The following is a 15,014-nucleotide window of genomic DNA, read 5'->3' as shown; positions in this document are numbered from 1 at the left end:
ACCAATATTCAATTTTTCCACACTCAGCTGCAGTTTGATGTCTTTTGGGGCACCTTGGTGGATACAAATTTTCATAAGCATCAAGTGATTGATTGGTCCTTCTTGCTAAGTCAATCAGTCATGGAGGGTCTGATCCCTAAGTTTGAAACGTGTGGACTGTATCAGTTTATTGGGCAACGCACGGACTTCAATGAAATGGCTGTTAAGCAATTCCTGGCTACCTCGGAGATTGATATAGAAGCAGAATCTATCACTTGAATGACTGGCTTCAAGTGCTATTCTGCTTCTTTTGCTGACTTTGCCACTGCCAACAGTCTGGAATATGGCACCATTTCTGTTGGGCTGGATCTTTATACTGAGGATAATTTTGAGGATTTCGTGCAATTTTATGATCCAGCCAGGCTAGGAATACCCAGGAGGTTTGGAGAGACAGCAGGACTCAGACATCATCCTGCTGTAATCAACAAGATTGCCAGAGTCACCATTCTTCCCAAGAGTGGTGATAAGAGTAAAATACGAGATAAGTTCTGGAACATCATCCAGCACATCATGAATGGTGAAGTCATGAATATTGTTCTTTTCATGATGAGACAGCTTAATGATTTGAAAATGGATAAGAATCAAAATTTAGCATATGCTCCTTACATTATGGCTCTCATCAAATCCAAGACAAGATTTGAGGGCCCATGCGAGATTGTTCACACACCATTCAGACCTTTTAAGAATGAGATAGGGTTTCTCACCAGGCCACTCACTCCCTTCCTAGATGATGAGGAAGACCCTGGCTATGAGGGTGGAGCAGCTCCTAATGTTGAGGGCGAGCAGATGTCTCCTCCTCCACCTCCTCCTCAGCCTCAGCAATATTGGGAGCCTGGTCCAGGGTACTTTGATCCTTATTTTCACAATATGCAGCAGGGGCTTGAGACTCATATTGATACTCGCTTTGAGGGTATGATGACACATGTGGATCACCGCCTCGATGACATGCAGTCTCGCTTTGACAGTAACTGGGATGCGCTCAACTCTGAGTTTTCTGAGTTTCGTGATCAAATTCACACTAATGTCACTGATCCTATCATGACCAGGCTGAATAATATGCAACAGAGTTTTCAAGATAACATGGGTGCTCTCTCCAGTCAATTTGACAATCTTTCTACAAATGACAACATGCATGATATAAGTCAGAGGCAGCAGCAACTCCAGCAGGATTTTGGCCAGTTCTCCTCCCTGTTTGACACTTTCAGCACTCACTACTACAACATGCATCCTCCGCCTAGTGATCAGTGAGGCCTATCCTTTATGGCAATTGATGCCAAAGGGGGAGAGAAGTGATGAGAAGAGAAGTTGTCTGGCGTCTCCTTCAGGGGGAGTTGGTGGTCTATGTGGACATTAAGACCATGCATATGCATTTTACCTTTTCATGCCGCATGCATTAGTTTATGTCTTACGCATTTGCAACTGGTTTGAACTGTTAACTCTATGTCGTATGTATGTGGACTATTATCTGTAATATTCTGTGGGATGAACCATGTTTTAGTTTAAATTACTCTGTGTGTGGTTAATCGAGGAGTGATTATAATTGCTGCGCTTACTCTACGGATCATCTCTTGTATGCCTCGATAACCATGATTGTAGGAAAGTCTCCATCAAACTCCAATATATTATGTGTGTTATATCTTCAGCTTCAAATAATCCTGCACACACTTAGGGGGAGCCTTTCTTACATACTGAGTTTTTATTGGGATTTATCTATCTCTCGGACATAACTTCAAATCAAGATAAGTCCTATGAAACTCATCTCCAAGATCTATCTTATACCTTAGGTATGAGGGAGATTTGGAAAAACTAAACTTCTCTTTAATATACTATGTAGTGTTGTCATCAATTACCAAAAAGGGGGAGATTGTGAATCATCTAGGCCCCTTTGGTGATGTTTTGGTAATTAATGACAACTGCTTGTGGACTAACGATTCTTCGAGAAATAAGAATGCAGGGTTGGACCACATAAAACAGGAAATGTTGGAGAATCATAAACATTGGTTGTGGATCAGATAAAGGCAAAGGTATAATATAGGTTTTGTTTTTGCCGGTCTTGAGGAGTTTAGAGAAGATACCTGACCGGATTAGTAGGCTAGATAGCCATACTATTAAGAGGGGTCAATGACTTTGATCTGTGTGAAACTTAGTGCCTCATAGAGCATCAAGTAGTTGCATTTGCATGAGGACTAACAGCGCTTCAAATCTCGTGAGTTAAAAGTTCTTTCAAACCAAGTTTGAAAATTGCAAAGTCTTGGATGCGCGGACCGTCCGGGCCTTGAGGGCGGACTGTCCGCGATCCACCAGAGGGTCCGAAGACTGTCTTCTTCGGAGGCCACTTTGTTGCTTTGCACTGCGGACCGTTCGGGCCTTAGGGCCGGACCGTCCGCAGTCCTGACCAGAGAAGGCTGGTTTCAGGTCAGTCCCTGAATTATAGTGCGGACCGTCCGGCCGTGCAGGGCGGACAATCCGCAGGTGTCAAAATGTTTTTTGGTCAGGGACTGTGCGTTTTCTTTGATCAGTACTACGGACTGTCCGGGGGACTAGTCCGGACAGTACTATCCCAGGTCGCGGACCGTCCGGATTTATAGGCGGACGGTCCGCGCGTGTTAACTGTTCTTGGTCCGAGGCTCGGCTGTCTCATGCTGCCAGGTCGCGGACGGTCCGGCCTTGGAGGGCGGACCGTCCAGACCTACCTTTTCTGACAGTTCTGACAGCTTTCAAACAAGAATTATAGCCGTTATGTGTACGGCGGACCGTCCGGCCCTAGGGCGCGGACCGTCCGCGTGTGCGCAGAACATGTGCTTTTTGCACATAACGGTTGGATTTTGATGGAGGGGTATAAATAGAAGGGTAGCTCGTGTGAGAGAACTGTCTTGGCCATTCCTTGCACACATTGAGCTCATTTGTGATCCTCCAACTCACTCTCTCACACTCTTTGCTTGAGATTGCATTCTAGTGAGAGATTGAGGGTTCCTCGTGCATTTGCATCATTTGGTGATTCTTGAGGCACTAGGTGGTACACCGAGCAAGCGTCATTGGCTTGTTACTCTTGGAGGTTGCCGCCTCCTAGACGGCTCGAGTGATTGTCTCCGTCGAGCTCTCCAAGAAGATTGTGGAGAAGCCGCGGTGTTGATTGTGAGGGGTTTGCGCCTACCTCGCCGGAGCGGCAAAGGTGACATTAGTGGAATCGAGGTATTGAGTGATTTCTTGTCCACTTGGCTCAAAGATCAAGCCGTGACTTGATAGAGGAGCAAGTGAGAGCTTGAAGTCCACCTCAACGTGGATTAGGGGTGATCGGCAAATCACCGATACCACGGGATAAATTTCGGTGTCTCTACCTTCTTGCATTACTTATTGCTTTGCAAGTAATTAGTGTTTTGCATATTGTTCCTCAAGTATTCAATCACCGTAGTTGTTTCTCATACATTGTTTACTTATTGTCACTAGAGAATTTATTCCTCTTGTTATATTGATTAAATTTACCTATTGTTTTTTATTTTAGTCAAAACCGCCTATTCACCCCCCCCCCTCTAGCCGGTGTCCTAGATCCTACAGTGGTGGCGACGACGGAAGGGCGACGACGACGACAGCAGCGACGACGACGGCAGCAAGGGCGACAAAGGGAGTCTCTCCCACTCTATTTAGCACTACACTAGACTAGGGCCCCTCAGCCTGGACCAATATAACCCCTGCATCTCAGTTCTCAGCTCGGATCCCCGTGATCCACAATTCTAAGTGAGTCCGTGCTTGCATCCCTGATCGAACACAAATCTATTGTCCGCTCGATTTACGAAACCACGACACACTCCTTTGGTGACTAAAGGAACTAAAGTTTAGTCAGCCCTTTTAGTCACCCTGTTTGCTTCTTTAGAGACTAAAAGTAACTAGAATTTAGTCACTAAGGGGGTGTTTGGTTTGTAGGGACTAATGTTTAGTCCCATTATTTTATTCCATTTTAGACTATAAATTGTCAAATTTAGAAACTAGAATAGAGTTTTAGTTTCTATATTTAGCAATTTTGCAACTAAAATTGAATAAAATGTAGGGACTAAAAATTAGTCCCTAAAAACCAAACACCCCCTAAATAGGCCTAAGTAAGCTATAGTGCAAGCGGTTGGCAGAGGACATTGCCGGATCAAGGGGTGGCGCAGCCGGCCCTCTTCCCTTAATGCACGTGCATGGTGGTGTTTAGTAGTGGATGAAAAATTGTTAATGACTAATAAATAGGTATAGAAAATAATATTTTATGGAGGTATAAGTGAAGAATTTAGGAAAAATTGTTGTGTAGAGTGAAAATATAGGAGAGAGATTACTGATTTTGTGGGATACTGAAATATAGGAGGTAAAATATAGAGAGAACCATTGAGCTACTGGTCAGCTGCACCCCCGTCCACGGAAGAGGAAGCCATGGCGAGTTCAGGCTATCCGCAGCGGTTCTCTCTAAATATTTCCCCCTATATCTTACTATGCAGCCACATCATCTAGATTTCACCCCCTATTTTTCTCTTCCTGCAACGGTTCCCCTTAAATTCTCCCCCTATATCCCACTATAACTATAAAAATATTATTTTTATACTTATTTATCATCCAACATCATTTATTCTCTAAACTTCGAGGCAAAGGGGCTGAATAGTGCATCCCTTGTTCTAGCGTGATGTCGTGCGCAGTAGGGGGAAAGGGGAGGAAGTAGCGTCCACCGTTGCACCTATGGAGTGACCCTATACGTGAATAGGCTTAGACTGTCCGCAGCGGTTACCCATAATTTTTCCCCCTATATCATTTTTTTGCGTCACATCATCAACATTTCATCCCCTACTTTTTCATCTCCCACAGCGGTTCCCCCTATATTCTCCCCATATATCCCACTACAACTATAAAATATCACTATCCAACCTTACTCATCATTTATTACCATTTTTTCTTCACCTATTAAAAAATCACCGTACAACTAAATAGTGAGAGGGGGAGTCGCGGACTTACGCTGTCTGCAGCGTGTCTCTGTTCTCTTCCGCTGCGTGGAGGGGCTTGCAGGGGGCTGCGCTGCGCGCACAGGGACATCCCTGTAGCCGCCATACAAGAGGAGGGGGCAGCCGCGCGGCTACCGCTGCGGTCAGTCTTATGGGAGAGGTCGTCGAGCGTTAAGCGTTGCGGATAGCCTCATAGCAAGAAAGAGGAACGATGGGACAGCCAACACAAACAGTCCAACCCTTGTCTCCACAGGGCTACTGCAGAGTGCAGACAACGAGCGACGGTGGGCAACACAAAAACTGCGACATTTTTATAGACCGTAGCCATCAGCCACGGCCCACGGAACCCGGCCTACTAGCACGGTAGCACCAAAAGCCTAAACCATGCACTTTACCATTTTAGGCTTGTTCAGTTATTTCTATCTCATGTGGATTGGATGAGATTTGAAAAAATTATAAAAGATTTTGACTTATTTAGGATTGAAACTCATCCAATCCCACTCAATCCAAATGGATGGAGAACAAAACGAAGAGGCCCTTAGAAGAGCATCCCTCCCAGTAGATATAAAATAAAATTGGTAACTAGAAAAGATGGCACTTTTGCGCCAAATGCTTATGGCTGGACGGTAATTTTAATTCGGTACGAGATAACTTTGTGCTGCAAAAATAGTGCGCTAACAATCAATGCTGCAATCCATCCAAATTCACACACAAACCTGATAAACCAAATGACATCGAATAATCTGCGTCAAAGGCAGGCAGAAGACCAAGGAATCCGAGTGATGGTGGAGAATCCATTTAGAGGCTCCCCAACAGCTCATATCTCGATCGATCTGATTGTTGTGGAATCCCATAACAAATAAACACACCACCTAGCCGTAGAACCTGATGTGCTCTGCTAACGGCGATCTAAAAGGGTTTAGTGGTGCGTTGATTACAGAAGAAACCGAGGAAAAGAAAGTAAGAAAAATATAGAGACCGAAAAAACAAATGAGTAATGATGATGTTCGGATGCAGAAGCACGCGGCCAGGCCGAGTTTTGCTGTGCGGTCAGAACTTTGATGCCGTTCAACTGATCTGGACATCTAGTACATGCCTAATATACACTTGATTACAGAAAGGGATTTCACATGAGATACGGCACTGCTTTCGACAAGTCGTCAAGGGAAACCACCTAATTTTTGGATATATAATATGTTTACAATGTGTTTACTTTTTTGGATATATAATATTTGTTATGTACTTAGATACTGTGTCTAGATATACAGTAGAAACATTGTATTTAGATAATCTGGAATGGAGTGGGTACCACCTAATTTCAGTTCTTGAAGTAGCTTGTCGTGCTTCATCTTAGAAGAAGCCCTTGCTTTGTTGGAATTTGGAAATCAATTCTATTTCAAAAACTCATAGAAAAACGGTTCTTTAGTTTTGGGCAAGGGATAGAAGGTTTGATGAACTTATAAGTTGAAATTAAGTGTTCCTTTTTGGCGTCAAAAGTCACAAAACCTGAATATCACTAATAATGCAGGAAGTTTACTTTGTCAAACTGAATCCCAAAAACAAGGGCAAAGTTTATCCAAACGAAACCAAATGAAAAATTAACAATTTTATTGATATATTTGTCTGTGTCAATCAATAATACATTCTGATGGACCTATCTTGATATCTGATACAAAAGTTTAAAAGGAAACATCGACAACATGTCACCACGTCCCACTTGAGTTCTCGATATTGAAATGCACCTTCTACTCATATTACAGACAAACGCAACATGCGCTCAAGGATGTATCCACCATCCAATTACGTTGCAACCTAACAATTGCTGAGCGAAATAAGCTGGTCAACTACAGCAGGTTCAGCGAGGGTGCTTATGTCCCCAAGTTCATCCAGTTGCCGTGCAGCAATCTTGCGCAAAATCCTTCGCATGATCTTGCCACTCCGGGTTTTAGGAAGTCCCGGTGCCCAGTGGATCTTGTCAGGAGCTGCAAATGCCCCAATCTGAAAAAAAAATCATGATAAATCATGTGAAGATGAAGCTTAATGTATTTTGTGTTAAAATCATGCGAAGCACTACATATAAGAAATGGCATGTCCAACAGGTTCAAGATTAACCGGCTCCTACATCCTTTGTCTGCACATGTTTTCCTTGCTGTCTTTCAGTTATTATCAACACAGAGCTCACACTATTTTCCTCTCAAGGATGATTGATCTAAAGGTTGTTGATTGTCTTTTCTTAATATAATACCGGAAGGGCAGTCCTTCCCTCCCCGGCCGAGTTTTTTACTTTGCAGGAACTAGAGACTGACAGAAAGACAATATATATGTGCCCACATCATGGTTCATTTACACTAGCATTGTGACTACAATTTAGTCAACTGTGACCTCAAAATTTCTAGGCACATAAGAAACTTCATAGAATCTAACGCACAATCTATAACTCTATGAGGACTATCGCATACCAACCAAGTACCAAGAACATAATATTCAGCAACAGGGTACAGACCATTTGTCTGTACAAAATGTGACCTCTTCGGTCATAACATTCAAAATAAACAAAATACCTGGTTGCGCACTGTCATTATGAGGCTTTTTCGTAGTTCCTCACTATACGGAACACCATCCACCAAAGTTACAAAAGCATAAATTCCTTGACCTTTGACCTGAAGATAGTTTAATAATTAAGAATCATATATGGTAGGATACCAAAGATAATGAGGCTTGAAAAGGGAGATAAAAAGTAACAGCAGCCTATACCTCATGCTCAACACCAACAACAGCAGCCTCTGCACACTGTGGATGTGACACTAAAGCTGACTCAACCTCTGCTGTGCCGATTCGGTGTCCACTACATATTCACATGAAGGGTAAGATCGTTATAACTTGAAAGTTGTGGATGCCATTTGCAAACTAAAATCCTACCAAGTGATGACACAAACCAAATAAGTAGCTTACCTGACATTGATGACATCATCTACTCTTCCAGTCAGCCAGTGGTAACCATCTTTGTCTCTGAAATGAAAAGGCTATTAGCTGAACTAGTCTAAAGAGTAAAAAATGCTCAGAATAAGCTTCAATCCCATGGATAGAAGCTATGGTACCTTACCTGCTGCAACCATCACCAGTGAAATAGTACCCAGCAAATGGTTTGAAGTACGTGGTCTCGTATCTCTCATGATCTCCATACAGAGTCCGGAAAGCCCCAGGCCATGATTTCTTTATGCAAAGATATCCACTACATTCCCCTTCAATCTCTTGCCCTTTCTCGTCAACAATGACCGGCTGTAAAATAAACAGACAGCAGTTCAGAATTTAAAAATAAATGGATCATATATCTTTTTAGATATCATAGATATATTTGGTTTACCTGAACACCAAAGAAAGGAAAGGTTGCAGAACCTGGTTTTTGAGGCCAGGCGCCAGGCAAAGGGGTGATCTAAAGAAAGCAAGCACAGTCGTTCATAAAACATTGGCATCACGATTGTTTTGTGCCCCAAAAATGAAAATATCAAATTTCAGAAGAGGTGTAAACTGTACAGATCTTACCATGAAACCGCCAGTTTCAGTTTGCCACCAGGTGTCTGATATAGGGCACCGGGAATCCCCAACAGTATTGTAGAACCATCTGAAAGGAAGTAAAATGAACATATGGCCTTTTATAATTATGTCTGCACAAAATATTAACAGTTGGCAAAAGGTCCACACACCTCCATGCACTAGGATTGATTGGCTCACCAACACTTCCCAGGACTCGGAGAGACTTTCGAGAGTAACGTGTAACATACTTCAAAAGCATAGCAGAAATCAGAGATAATGAATACTAAAAGCCGGTATTTGAAAAAAAAAAACTCAATTGTTGACATTATCTAAAATAATAGTCATCACAAAAGATTTCAGATTTGAAGTAGAAGAGTTTCTTTATTAGCAATGAAAAATAAGCAACAACCAGAGACAGAGATACACTCCCAATCATTTTTAAGACAATCAGGTTGACTTAAGGCCCTCTTTGGTAAGGCTCCAGCTATGAGCACCAACAAATAACTGGAGTTTGTATGTTAAAAATAAAGAACCTTGAAACCCTTTTTTTCAGAAAAGAAAGAAAACAACTCAAGTGTACCCACAGCTTCAGATCCACATATTTCTGGAACTAGAAATACTTGGACCTGGAGCTCTAGCAAACAGGACCTAAGTAATAGGGGTAATTTGATACCCAGCATCCCATGGGCCATGCATCTGGTTCAGGTAACCATGTAAAGTTACAAAATTAAATCATGTATTGTGAGAAGCTATGCATACCTCAGTGCCATCACGCATGAGTGAACGAACAAGAGTTGGGGCAGTATAAAATATTGTCACATTGTACTTGTCCACAATATCCCAGCATCGGCCCGAATCAGGGTAGTTCGGCGTCTACATTTAAGATTCAAAGGAATAGTTTAGGAATAAGGAAATTGGGGGGGGGGGGGAGAGAACAAAGTAGGCTAGCTTACTGAAATTTGAGAAAATTAGAAAACATCCAATGAACACAACAAAACAAATACAAGCAACCAAGTATTGTCTAAACAATAATACTACTATACTAGACTTTGGTGCTGTGAAGAATGAACTGCTACAAGTTGTCAGGCAAGAAGACAAGTTCAACAAAAGAAATGAAATGAAAACTATAGGGTAGACCTAGTGTAAGAGACTCCCACATGAGTTGGATCTAGAGTCTAGAGAAGGATAAACTAAAAAAACTCGACCGGGGAGGGAAACACCGCCCTCACGGTATTAATGTCTGGGGTCAGCACTCAAGGATGCACATAACCCACTGATGGCTAGGAAAAAACCGAAACATTGGTCCCGGCCGGGAAAATCCTCGAACCCTGGACAGTGGCCCCCCATCACTAACGGGCTGGTGTCAGTTAACCGTTCACTCTACAACGGTCCAACCGGGGGGTGACGCATAGGACATCGTAACCCGAGAGCGGATGAGGCACAATGAGAAGATTTTTTTAACCAAACCGGAAAATTCATCCCTGAGGGGAATCGAGCCCAGAACTTGGAGGTGCTACTCGGAAGCCTTTAACCATTAGGCTAGAGGCCCTTTTGCGAGAAGGGATAAACTGAGGCAAGCCTTCTCCCACAAATGCGGAGAGGCTGTTTCAACTCTCACCACTGTACCAGGTATGCCCTTCAGATGAAAACAAAAACTAACAAACCAGATAATTTGCTTTTGTTATCAGATACCACGATTTAATTTACACATCAACCAAAAGATTTAAGAAACATACCCCTTCAAAAACGAGAACCGTAGCACCATTCAGGAGAGGACCATATGTTACATAACTATGTCCAGTAATCCAGCCACAGTCTGCAGTGCACCTGTTGCAAACAAAACAGTGGGTGTGGATAAATAAATAGCAGCTTCTATGAATAATTCCCCACAAAGGAATGAGGGTACATGCTAAAAACATAAGAGCTTATGTGCTACCACCTACCAGTATATGTCAGTTGGCTTGTAGTCAAATGCGTACTTAAATGTTGTTGCAGTGTACACCATGTAGCCCCCAGAAGTATGCAGTACACCCTACACACGCTAAGAGATAAATATCCAGCTAATGCAATAGCTACTTAATCCAGCTCAGTTAGAAGTACCTTTGGCTTCCCTGTGCTGCCACTTGTGTACAAAAGGAACAATGGATCCTCTGCATCCACCCACTCCACATCACATTTGGTTGGAAATTTTGTGACAACGTCCTGAAAGATGTTGTGCAACAAATTATAACAATTTAGCAATGTTATTCACAGTACATATGCGTGTACCTTGAAATATATGTGACTACTGCATGTAATGACAAGTTTCTATTTAGGAGCACCTGCCACCAAACATCCCTTTCTGCTTGCCATTTTGTGTTTTCCCTCTTCATGGCTGACTGGTTTTCATACGTCAAACAGAGACCTAGTATTAGCACAATAAAAGTCTGCATCAGTGGACTACAAACCAGGTTAAATTCAATGGTTCTCAGATATGCTCATTGAATGAACCACATGCCAGAAAAGATGTTTCTTTGACTATCAAGTTAGAATATAACTGAGGACTTGAGGTTGAGTACACTATACGCCAAATGCAGAAACATAGGATACATGGGCCAATTTTAGTGGCTAGACATCATCCAAATGCGACATTTCATAAAGGGCAGATATAGTGCCGGAGGCTCCTATGTGAGTGAAGTCTGGAAAGGGATAAACCGAGGCAGGCCTTCCCCTGCAAATGCGGAGAGGCGGCTTTGATCCAGTGACCCGGTGACTTAGTGAAACAGCTCTCACCACTGCACCAGGACATCATCCGAATGCGACAGTTTATACAATTCTAAAAAGTAAGTAGCCATATGAATGGTTTATATGATCCAATGTTTGAATGGTTCGGTTGTCATCCAATTGTCAGCGTTGGTCGACTGAAAACTACCTTATTTATGTCCCCAATTCATGTACCTTGGTTTTCTTATGATTTGGATAAACAATCAGATGACCCATCTTTATTTTCTTGAATGTGCAGGAGAGCTGCACATCTTTGTATTATAGAATCAAAAAAGGACCGGCCCCTTACATGAACATGACCACCTCACTCCGGGCTGAGCCATGAGGGGTTGAATGGAACAAAATAGGTTGCACCGAATAACCCCCCAACCCCCCCCCCCCCCCTCCCCAAAAAAATGAAACGTGCTAACAAAGGATCGATGCCCCCAGGATAATGACGATGTTTGCCACCCTTCTTTTCCTTCGGATTGGTCGCTTTGCGCCACCAATCAGCGAAGGAAATTTCATGAGAGCTAGGTACTCAGTCTTGCAGGCCCCACGCAGATACAATTCGGTACCAGAAATCTCGTGCCAACACACAGGTGGTTAGGATATGTTGGATGTTCTCCTCCTATTGGTCACAAAATGGACAGTGACTGTTCTTACCTTTATTGTATAAGATCAAGTATGCTTGTGACCTGCGATATATGAGAAACCCCCTGATTTGCAACTTCACAAAATTAGTTAACATTAATTGCCCCATGAATGTTTTCTTAGTCTGACTTCCTCAATCGGTTATTTACCCAAATTTGAGATTAGTTTCGCTTGTCTCACATAAATGAGCAACTACAGAAAAAAAATCAACATATTGAGAATCCTAGTGTAACCCTTAGTTTTGTGTCTATCTTCAGGGAACGTATCCTATGTGCAAAACCCATCCGTGCATATATGTTCATATTAAATCTGGATCCTTCGTCCAACAATCAATGGTTGAACGTGCGAGTGGTTTTTTGCAAATATACACCTAGACACGGAGGAGAGGAGCAATGAAGGGTTTTTTCGTAAAATATGTCAATCATTAATTACTGGACAAAGGGTCCAGATATAATCTGTGCATATGTGCACTAGATAGATTATGTGCATTTGATATGTTGCCCTATCTTCATATGACGTTTGTTTGGCATGATGTCGCAATAAAACACTGGCGGACAATGGGATGAAATAACGAGTACAAAATAGCTGCCACCTGACAAAAGCTCAAAGTTATTGATGTGAATACCCAAACCAGATCCCAGTGCATACCTACAGAGACTCCATTCTTCTCACTTTCAACCAAAGCTGCATCCACTATATCTTTGAGAAAGATGGGCTTGACTCCCCGCTTCACAGCATTGCACGTGATGACAAGCTTAGGCTTGCAATCGACAATCCTTTGAGCTAGCGAATCTGCTGAGAAGCCAGCAAACACAACCTGTACAAGCATGGATGTATCACAACATAGAAAAGAAAACCTAGGGTTCACAAAACAACCAATACTGCAATTACCGAGTGAACGGCACCAATGCGGGCACAGGCAAGCATGGCAATGGGAAGCTCCAGCAACATTGGTAGGTATATAATAACAGCATCACCCTTGCCGACACCAAGGCTCTTCAAGTAATTTGCAAGCTACAAGCATAAAAGACCGGCTTAGACCTGGTCATCTTCTTTGAGTCTCTGAATGCAAGTGTTGTGACATGTGTGCTAGTACACTTGCCGTTGCCAGTTTTGCTTGTGGTAAACATTTCAGACATGAGCGTGCATTTACCTGGCAAACCTTCTCCAGGAGCTCGGAATAGGTAAGCTTCCCATCCTGACCGGGCTCATTACCCTCCCAGTACATTGCAACCTTGTCGCCATTGCCAGACTCGATGTTGCGGTCAACAGCGTTGTAACATATGTTGGTTTTCCCTCCCTTGAACCACTGTACAGGACCAAGAACCATGAGACGGATCAGAACCACCATAATATACCCGTTCATATTCCAAAGGGACGCTAACGTTTAGCTAACAATCATCAAACAACACTTACGTTGATCTGGACGGGTCCCTTGGTGACATCGAGGTTCTCCGAGCAGACCTCGGCGGGGTTCCACTTCTCCTTCCAGTAAAAGGTCTCGGCAATCTCCGACCAGAACCCGGCCGGGTCCTTAATGGACCTCTCATACATCTCGCGATACTGATGCCGACCATGAAAAATCACACCAAGACCGCAATGTTATTTACATCACCAATCATCGAAAACAAAATGAGAAACAAACACCAGCGCGGACGAATTGTCGTTCCCTGTCGGACTTCCCCAACAAGCCTGATCATGGCAAACCTCTCATCTCATTCTCATGCTTGCAATTGCAAAGTTGTGCGACGCCCAAAGTGAAAAGCGCCCGAGTGCTAAAGCAAACGCCTTTAGTCTAGAGCAAGCCGCTGATTGGATAAAAAAAAGACTCGATTTTGCATTTGCCTTCAACAGCACAAGAATCAACAAGCCGCAGGCGAGAGACGTCCGACGGGTACTAAGTTTCGGTTTTGCACACACCTGTTTCGGAGAAGAGACGAGGGCGCTGGCAGAGAACTCGGGGCTGGGGACGATGAGGTCGTTCTCCTCGGCGGCGAGCGACTCCCCGAGCACGACGGCGTTGATCCCCGAGATCTTGCCGGCGCCGGAGGGCAGCTCCGACATGGACTCGACGTGGCGGAGCTTGTCAGAGGGAGCGCCCTCTGCCGGCTGCTGGCCGTTGGCCGTGCCCATGGCGGTGGCTGTCGACGGCGGCTCGCGAGCAGGGGCGGGAGAGGCGGCGAGATCCGGGCGGAGGTCTGGGAGGGGGGCGTCCGTCAGCGACGGCTACCGCTGGACTCTCTTTTTATAAAACGGCGATGGCCGGTCGATCTCTGCTGCTGCTAGCGCCAGTGCTACCGGCCGAGTCCTTCGTGTTGACTTTGTTTTTCCGTCACGAGATGATTGAAAATAATAATGCAAGAGCTTTGAATGGTAGTACGCACTGTATTTCTTTGGTTTCGACGAGCGTACAGGATCATCTTTCTTCTTCTCTTCATTCTTTTTTACAAAGGGTTTACATGCCTTATTGACAGAGTCACACAGGGTACGATTTGTCGATTTACTTGTATTTTCTAAAATGTACAGATTGTTAAGGTTCATTTGTGTTCCTTCCAGCTAGTAGTTGGGGGTAATAAAACTCAACTTTTATGTCACTGCGTTGCTTTCCTGGTGGTTGCTGATTAGTGGATCTGCAACCACGTTGGATTGGGGAACCCAATCTTTCTGATTAGATTTCCATATCATATTCGTATCCCCGGCTGGGTGTGCACACGAGCGACGCGAGGGCCGAGGGACACCGAACAGGCAGCAATTCTATATTCGCCATTAGCGTGAAGCGGCCGCGATAAAACGAAGCTCACGTTGCATCCAGACCACATGTCCACATGAGCGGTAGATGCAGCGGCCGGAAGCATCGCGCTCGTCACTCGCGCGAACAGCTGACAGGCGGCTAAGCGGCCGGCCCTGTCCGCCTGGCTTTCGACACTATCTATAGCTGATCGGTGCACCTGATCGGTCGCTGTAGCTGTAGGGCCTGCAGGTGATTATTTGGGAGTCGTAGGTTGCAAAAGGCATTGTGATGTGTTCGTTGCAGCGGCGTGCGACCGTGACTTGGCAACATCTGTTCGCTCATGTTCA

General features: G+C 44.0%; 1 protein-coding gene across 1 annotated transcript; it reads right to left on the bottom strand.

Annotated features, from left to right (window-relative positions):
* Positions 1–6,589: 6,589 nt before the first annotated feature.
* Positions 6,590–14,224, bottom strand: LOC100279194 (uncharacterized). Its single transcript, NM_001367369.1, has 18 exons — positions 13,857–14,224; positions 13,353–13,499; positions 13,090–13,245; positions 12,828–12,950; positions 12,585–12,753; positions 10,862–10,944; positions 10,641–10,742; positions 10,484–10,572; positions 10,277–10,367; positions 9,300–9,413; positions 8,711–8,787; positions 8,550–8,628; positions 8,371–8,439; positions 8,110–8,285; positions 7,959–8,015; positions 7,761–7,851; positions 7,568–7,666; positions 6,590–7,004 (listed from the first exon to the last, which is right to left on the bottom strand). The coding sequence occupies exons 1-18, from the start codon at positions 14,067–14,069 to the stop codon at positions 6,819–6,821; spliced, it is 2,121 nt and encodes a 706-aa protein (NP_001354298.1). The 5' UTR covers positions 14,070–14,224; the 3' UTR covers positions 6,590–6,818.
* Positions 14,225–15,014: the final 790 nt, after the last annotated feature.

Source organism: Zea mays, chromosome 5 (genome assembly GCF_902167145.1).
Source record: "Zea mays cultivar B73 chromosome 5, Zm-B73-REFERENCE-NAM-5.0, whole genome shotgun sequence".
NCBI lineage: Eukaryota > Viridiplantae > Streptophyta > Magnoliopsida > Poales > Poaceae > Zea > Zea mays.
Note: the sequence above shows the minus strand (reverse complement) of the source record. Positions and strands in the feature narration are given on the sequence as shown.

Excerpts from the sequence above, each read along its gene's own strand:
- LOC100279194 (NM_001367369.1), bottom strand. The coding sequence starts at position 14,069 with ATGGGCACGGCCAACGGCCAGCAGCCGGCAGAGGGCGCTCCCTCTGAC. Across the intron at positions 9,414-10,276 it reads CGGTTCTCGTTTTTGAAGGG|ACGCCGAACTACCCTGATTC; the intron begins GTATGTTTCTTA and ends TCTTAAATGTAG. Across the intron at positions 8,286-8,370 it reads TTCCTTTCTTTGGTGTTCAG|CCGGTCATTGTTGACGAGAA; the intron begins GTAAACCAAATA and ends TTTATTTTACAG.